General features: G+C 48.8%; 1 protein-coding gene and 1 long non-coding RNA gene across 2 annotated transcripts in view; one reads left to right on the top strand and one right to left on the bottom strand.

Annotated features, from left to right (window-relative positions):
* Nucleotides 1–806: 806 nt before the first annotated feature.
* LOC106899503 lies at nucleotides 807–5,597 on the bottom strand. Its single transcript, XR_001414055.1, has 3 exons — nucleotides 5,529–5,597; nucleotides 3,898–4,000; nucleotides 807–922 (listed from the first exon to the last, which is right to left on the bottom strand). It is a non-coding gene; the product is annotated as an uncharacterized LOC106899503 (long non-coding RNA).
* A 2,260-nt stretch (nucleotides 5,598–7,857) lies between these two features.
* The window catches only part of ACAD9 (acyl-CoA dehydrogenase family member 9), a 23,777-nt gene continuing 23,548 nt past the window's right edge, over nucleotides 7,858–8,086 (top strand). The window contains exon 1 of the mRNA XM_014961379.1: nucleotides 7,858–8,014. Within this exon, the coding sequence (XP_014816865.1) occupies nucleotides 7,880–8,014 (135 nt within the window). The 5' untranslated portion in view covers nucleotides 7,858–7,879. The remainder of the gene's footprint in view (nucleotides 8,015–8,086) is intronic.

Raw genomic sequence — 8,086 nt, 5'->3', positions numbered from 1 at the left:
GTCACAAGAACTTACATTTTCTAGCCCAATGAGAAATGCGTACTGAGTATTCTAAGCAGTATTGAGTATTCTTCAAGCATCCTAGGTGTTTATAGCCCTGAGACTTTACAGCATTTCAGCAGTTTTTAAAATTTTCTGTATATGCTAACTCTTCTGCTATAGCAATTTTTAAATTTTTCAAAATAATTTGTGTGCCTATTTTATATCTAAAGGCAGAGGAAACGTTGTTTTTACTCTTTCTAATTTTTTTCTGCTACGGCAGCATTCAGATTCCTGGACTGTTGGAATATTTCATGACGCTGCTGAGGTACTTGCAAACTGCCAGTGGAGCTTCATTGAAAAAAGAGTCGGTGTATTAGCAACAAATCACAGGGGAGGCAGCCGGAACGATTCCTCGGACCGTGTGGATTTGAAATAACTTGAAGAAGAAGCCGGTGAAAAAGCATTTTGGGTCATCTGTTTCTCTCCGTATACAAGAGGGGAGAAACAGATGCCTCATCTGGGATGAAGCAAATTATCGGACTAAAAAAAATATTAATAAAATGTTCTTGAGACCATAGAGCTCCTCCCTGGCTCTCCAACATCAGAGCGTAATAAAATGTGTTTTGGCAAAGAGGCTCTGACCAGTCTCCCTGCTATAGCCATTAATACTGCCAAAATGGGCTTTGTGCAGTTACTGCAAGGTCTCTTTATAGCCACCCTGCTTCTGTCACCTATCACTGTCGGTTTTGTGTGATATAAAACCTCTTCTATCCAGGTTGTGGCTCTTTATCCACAAATGTGCTCGTACAGAATCCCAAGCAACAGCTTGCTTCCCAGATTGAGAGTTCAGGTTATCGCCTTCACAAAGCAGGAATTATACTTGATTTCAATACAACATCGGGCCTGTTTTCTCTCTCTTGAAAAATTAAAGCTTGTTTGACTGTAAAGAAAAATATAGAACACTTTATTATTTGAAATAAAATACTTTAGAAAATAAAATACTTCAAAACATAAGATAATTTAGTGCTTCTTTTTAATCTGATAAAGCTAATTCACGATTTGCCTTTAAGTGCCACTTTAAGTTGTGAGGAATCCTGTTCGCTAACAATATGTATCTGCTTCTTTTCCAGGTGCCCCTTATGATAGGCACAGCACAGTAACTCTGGAGGCACCTGGCCTGGCCACGTGTATTTATACAGTGACTGTGTTAACAGCTGTGTTTCCAACACATGGCATTGCTTCCACTGCACGTAACCGGGAGCAAAAGTGGAAATACCAGTTCCTGCTCTCACCTTTCCCAAGATTTAATTTGTAAGCCAACTTTTTTTTTTAAATATTCAGAGACAGGAGAGATGATGCAACGAGCAGCACATCGTCACATGCCCACGGGGAAGACAATTACGAATTTCAAGTGCAAAACTTTCCTACTGTCTGTCTGATTGTGAAGGAGAAAACAACAATTGCACAGAGGGAGGAGAGGCTACTGAAGGAATGGTATCTATTTTCCTGGAAGTGCTGCAAAGACTGGTGAATATTTTTATAAAAGTAATTTAGACCTACAGTAGCACTTTTTCAGTAAGTAAAATATCTGTGTCTTGAGGCACTAAATATTATCAGATGTTTGTGTTATTGAATACCATTGTTTAAGCAGCTACTGAAAAATATGGTAGAGTAAAAAGCAAAAGGAAAACTGTAGGATAATTTCACGATACTCATTCATGGATCTGTATCTCTTTTGTGTTAATTCCTTCTCAAGGAAGCAATTCCATGTGGAATAGACTGTAGTGGACAGCGCTGTGGCAGCCATGGTTAATCACAGAATGTGAGTTATGAAGAGCTGTTTAACAGCTGAGGGATTAGCTGGGCCAGGAAGGCAGTGAGGAGCAGCCTAACAATTTCAAAGGAAGCTGAAACGATAGAACATGTGGATGAATGCGGACAGAGTGCCAGAGACAGCAGAGATGGGTTGTAAATAAAAATGGGGAAAGAAAAAGGTTGGGTATGTTGCTGAAGCAGAAGGCAAAACCGGTATTTATTTTTTTTTTTAGCAGAAGTTTGTGCAGTTCTGTGGAATGCAGTTTGAAGTTGTTCATAGGTCAGAGTGGTGGAATTAAGTGTTGCAGGGAGTTGCAGAGAACTGTAGTTACAAACAACATCAGGAAGAGTTGCATGCATGGGACAGAACAAATGGTGTGACACCATCTGTGTCAGTGCAGGAACAAAGGATTCTGTATGTGCAACTGATAGACTGCTTGTAGGTTCAGGCTGTGGGTATGCCACCATCCACTGTGATTTGTTCTGCAATTGGCTAAAAAACAACCCAGGTATTTCTTTAGGATACACTCAGGATCCCATTCTCATGCTTGGTGAATGAATGCAGAGGGTGGAGTGTGCTGGCTGCTGCTCCAGTTCTTTTGAACTCCCTGATGAGGCATCTTTTTCCTGCTGTTTCCCAAGGGCCCAGCCTTGTTTTCACCCTTCGGATCATTTTCTTCAAGCAGTCTCTTATTCTGCCCTTTGTTTATCCTTTTTTAAAGTTGCCAGACCCACCCCCCTTTCTACTGACCAGAACCAGTCTGACTTGACCCAGCAGAGGGTGGCCTCAGCTTTGGCACTTGTGTCTTTAGCATAGTCTGGGGAGGATGTCACTGGACCCACACCTCTTCTCCTGACCCCCTGGAGGATGTCCAGCTCCCACCACCTCTGTCCAGAACCGGGATGTGGCATTGGTGGGGCATCCCCCTCTCTTCAGCACTCCACCATTTCACCGCAGTGTCAGGCATGTTCCCTCTCAGTGATGCCGTGCAGGAAGGCCTTCTGCTCGATTAACCCAGTGTCTCATCAGGCTGAGCAGCAGAGCAGGCTTTTTACTCCTATCCATACCATCAACCAGCTATAGATATAAGCACCTTATAGAGGCAGTAACATGTTATCACTCCACCCCAACGATTGCAAAGTGCTGGTGCCATCGCGGTGTTCCCCACCCCTTTTTTTTTTTTTCCTGACAGGATTAGACTCTTGCTTTTCCACCTTTCAAAACTAGAAGTAGTGGGACAACTTTACTTCACATGTGAGATTAGAAGCTCAGGGTCAGTTTTGGTAGTCGGTACAACTGTTGGCTTCCTGTAATCACCAAACTGTGAAAGTCTTGTCATCTTAGGGAGAAGCAGGGTCCTGCAGGTAGCCTTTGGGGCTGTCTTTTATCGGCTTTTTAGGGCAGCCTAAAAAAAAACCCCTTAGCAAAGGGCTAGCAAAGAAGGCTGGCTTTTCTCTCATAAATAAAGTATCCATGTTTCATACCAAGACAAGTAGTTGGGTCCAGATCATCCAAAACTCTCACCCTTGAAGAAACTGTCACCAAACAAGCACTCAGCAGCTGCACGTTATCCCCAACTAATAGTTATAATTGATGGGATCAAGGAGCCCACGAAAGGACTTTTGAAAGAACCTTTCTGGTGGAGATGGGTTTGTTCCTCAGAGTTCCCCACGTGTTTGGACTCGACACGGGCTGATTCACCACCGAATGAGTGAAGTATTTCTCACCTCCTCCCCTGTGTACATTTACATCCCTGGGTGATACACTTGGCTCAGTCAGCCTGCGCAGGGAGCACAGGGCTCCGACAGATCCCCCTCTGCTGCCGATGCACAGGATTTGAGGATTCCCACAAGGTGAATAGGTATACACAGACACCGAAAAAACAGCCAGCAAAGCAGCTTGAGCTGGAGATCTGGTACATTTTCACACCTTTTCCCCTCAGAGTCCCTTCCCATCCCCAAGTCGCAGTACACTGCCTGAGAGGCAACACAAATGGCCAATTATTAGGACTACAGGATAAAAGGATTTACATTTTAAGTTGTAAGTGAAGTAAGCAAATAAGTAAGCAAAGTAAATCAGTCTACTAGGCCTGTGTTTACCTTTAGTACTTGTTCTTCTGTTCAATCCCTAGCCTTCTGAAAGTCTCTCACAGACCAAAAAAACCGAGGGCAGCTGAAGAATGAAGGGCAGGACATGGTGATCCTTAAAATGAGGGATTAATGACAGCTTTTAAAGGAGTTGAAAGAAATATTTCAAACAAATTAACTCTACCCTTGTGTAAGTGAAGGTTAGTGTTCATACAGTCCGTGTGTGTCAGTGAACACCCATACCCGCCCGCAGAGGAGAGCAGTGGGCTCAGGGGAGACGCAGCAGACTCGGGCACGGGGGTTTCCTCACCACACCGGTGTGTGGGTCACCAGCACGGTGGCCTGGCGGGGCTCTGCCACTGGGCTTTTTAGTAAAACAGGCCCTGCTGTCAAAGGCACGGCAGATGACAGGGAAGGAATCTAAAGGAATCTAAACCCGACCCTCCCGAGCGCAGTGTCACCTCGAGTGTTCTGTCCCTGGCACTTGGCGATGGATGGAAACCTGGGCAGGGCTGGCAGGGCAAGGGAACGCTCCTCCTGGCTCCAGAGGCACAGAGATTGGGAGGAGAGAGGTTTTGATGGAGGTTTTTGTGGTGGTTTCCATCGAATCAATGTGCGGTTCAGCACATCAGCGGGACCCGCAAGGGCAGTGAGGTGACTGAGAGAGCTGGGACTCTTTAGTCTGGAGAAGAGAAGGCTGAGGTGAGACCTTATCAATGCCTACAAGTATCTCAAGGGTGGGTTGAAGGAGGAGGGAGCCAGACTCTTTTCAGTGGTTCCCACTGAGAGGACGAGGGGCAACAGGCACAAGTTGGAACATAAGAGGTTCCACTCAAATATGAGGAGAAACTTCTTCACAGTGAGGGTGACAGAGCCCTGGAAGAGGCTGCCCAGGGAGGGTGTGGAGATTTTCAAGACCCGCCTGGATGCTCCTGAGTAACATGGTCTAGCTCTAGGCAATCCTGCTTCAGCAGGGGAGTTGGACTAGATGATCTCTATGGTCCCTTCTGTGATAAATGATTTAGCCTCAAACAGGATTCCAATTAAAGTTTACAATTTATTAAACGAGTAAAGACAAGCAAACAGCGCTGAGTGCACCGGCAGTCTCCACTCAACCAAGGCACACACGTGCAAGTCCTGTTTTGGGTTTATATCGCTTCTCCTAATACATATTCATACAAAGGTTGGCCTATGCTAATGATCTCCAGGGATAGGCGTGTCTTCTTTGGCGCATGCCCTCCTCACCTTCTGGAATCTTCTATGAGTTTTCCTTGGCTCGCCCCCAGGACGAGCCCCGACTCCAGGCGTGCGCCCCACAGACCCCTCCCCCTCAGCACCACGCGGCCAGTAACAAAAACTGGTTTCCTTAGGGGTTCTTACAAGAAACAGAAACTACATACATACAATCCCGCTTCTCCCAAGCCCATGGTCATACAAGGACAAACAGAACAGTTAAAGATATTAACACGAATCAGGTGAACACGTTTCACACTTCCAACTCTACAATTCAGTGAAATTCAGTGATCCCTGGTCTCTGCTAGGGAGACCCTTCCCTCCCCAGCCCACACCGATGCTTTGCAGCTGGCTCAGGAACGTGACTCAAGAGACATCCTCCGTGTTCCAAAAAATACTTTTTGTATTACCTAACAGTTTCTGTAGCTACTGTTGTGCAGTGGGCCTCCGCCGGGCCCGAGCGGCTGGAGGGCGCTGAGGGGCTCCAGCGTACACTTGGCTCAGTCAGCCTGCGCAGGGAGCACAGGGCTCCGACAGATCCCCCTCTGCTGCCGATGCACAGGATTTGAGGATTCCCACAAGGTGAATAGGTATACACAGACACCGAAAAAACAGCCAGCAAAGCAGCTTGAGCTGGAGATCTGGTACATTTTCACACCTTTTCCCCTCAGAGTCCCTTCCCATCCCCAAGTCGCAGTACACTGCCTGAGAGGCAACACAAATGGCCAATTATTAGGACTACAGGATAAAAGGATTTACATTTTAAGTTGTAAGTGAAGTAAGCAAATAAGTAAGCAAAGTAAATCAGTCTACTAGGCCTGTGTTTACCTTTAGTACTTGTTCTTCTGTTCAATCCCTAGCCTTCTGAAAGTCTCTCACAGACCAAAAAAACCGAGGGCAGCTGAAGAATGAAGGGCAGGACATGGTGATCCTTAAAATGAGGGATTAATGACAGCTTTTAAAGGAGTTGAAAGAAATATTTCAAACAAATTAACTCTACCCTTGTGTAAGTGAAGGTTAGTGTTCATACAGTCCGTGTGTGTCAGTGAACACCCGTACCCGCCCGCAGAGGAGAGCAGTGGGCTCAGGGGAGACGCAGCAGACTCGGGCACGGGGGTTTCCTCACCACACCGGTGTGTGGGTCACCAGCACGGTGGCCTGGCGGGGCTCTGCCACTGGGCTTTTTAGTAAAACAGGCCCTGCTGTCAAAGGCACGGCAGATGACAGGGAAGGAATCTAAAGGAATCTAAACCCGACCCTCCCGAGCGCAGTGTCACCTCGAGTGTTCTGTCCCTGGCACTTGGCGATGGATGGAAACCTGGGCAGGGCTGGCAGGGCAAGGGACCGCTCCTCCTGGCTCCAGAGGCACAGAGATTGGGAGGAGAGAGGTTTTGATGGAGGTTTTTGTGGTGGTTTCCATCGAATCAATGTGCGGTTCAGCACATCAGCGGGACCCGCAAGGGCAGTGAGGTGACTGAGAGAGCTGGGACTCTTTAGTCTGGAGAAGAGAAGGCTGAGGTGAGACCTTATCAATGCCTACAAGTATCTCAAGGGTGGGTTGAAGGAGGAGGGAGCCAGACTCTTTTCAGTGGTTCCCACTGAGAGGACGAGGGGCAACAGGCACAAGTTGGAACATAAGAGGTTCCACTCAAATATGAGGAGAAACTTCTTCACAGTGAGGGTGACAGAGCCCTGGAAGAGGCTGCCCAGGGAGGGTGTGGAGATTTTCAAGACCCGCCTGGATGCTCCTGAGTAACATGGTCTAGCTCTAGGCAATCCTGCTTCAGCAGGGGAGTTGGACTAGATGATCTCTATGGTCCCTTCTGTGATAAATGATTTAGCCTCAAACAGGATTCCAATTAAAGTTTACAATTTATTAAACGAGTAAAGACAAGCAAACAGCGCTGAGTGCACCGGCAGTCTCCACTCAACCAAGGCACACACGTGCAAGTCCTGTTTTGGGTTTATATCGCTTCTCCTAATACATATTCATACAAAGGTTGGCCTATGCTAATGATCTCCAGGGATAGGCGTGTCTTCTTTGGCGCATGCCCTCCTCACCTTCTGGAATCTTCTATGAGTTTTCCTTGGCTCGCCCCCAGGACGAGCCCCGACTCCAGGCGTGCGCCCCACAGACCCCTCCCCCTCAGCACCACGCGGCCAGTAACAAAAACTGGTTTCCTTAGGGGTTCTTACAAGAAACAGAAACTACATACATACAATCCCGCTTCTCCCAAGCCCATGGTCATACAAGGACAAACAGAACAGTTAAAGATATTAACACGAATCAGGTGAACACGTTTCACACTTCCAACTCTACAATTCAGTGAAATTCTGTGACCCCTGGTCTCTGCTAGGGAGACCCTTCCCTCCCCAGCCCACACCGATGCTTTGCAGCTGGCTCAGGAACGTGACTCAAGAGACATCCTCCGTGTTCCAAAAAATACTTTTTGTATTACCTAACAGTTTCTGTAGCTACTGTTGTGCAGTGGGCCTCCGCCGGGCCCGAGCGGCTGGAGGGCGCTGAGGGGCTCCAGCGGGGCGGGTGCTGCAGCCCCAGGGCGGGCCGTCCGTGGGTTTATCCCCGCGGGCCCCACGTCTGTGGCAATTCCTGCCCAGGGGCGGCCCGAGGGGGCACCGCAGCCCGGGCCAGCCCTCACCGCCCCTCACCTCACCTCACCGCCCCGCCCCGCGGGGGACGACGGGAGGGGACGCGCTGGCGTCACGCGGTCACGTGCCCGTGCGCCGGCGTCAGTCGAAGATGGCGGCGGCCGTGAGCGGGCTGTTGTTGCGAGCCCTGCGCGCCTCCTACCCGCTCCCCGCCGCCCGCGGCCTCCGCACCGCCCTCCCCCGGCCCGCCTTCGCCAAGGAGCTCTTCCTGGGGTCGCTGCGCAAGGTCGGCAGCGGGCCTCGGGGGCGCCCGGTGGGATCTCGGGGCGGGGGGAGCGGGCGGGTCGGGGTAGGCCGC

The sequence above is a fragment of the Calidris pugnax genome, unplaced genomic scaffold (genome assembly GCF_001431845.1).
Source record: "Calidris pugnax isolate Ruff unplaced genomic scaffold, ASM143184v1 scaffold615, whole genome shotgun sequence".
Taxonomy (NCBI): Eukaryota; Metazoa; Chordata; class Aves; order Charadriiformes; family Scolopacidae; genus Calidris; species Calidris pugnax.
Note: the sequence above shows the minus strand (reverse complement) of the source record. Positions and strands in the feature narration are given on the sequence as shown.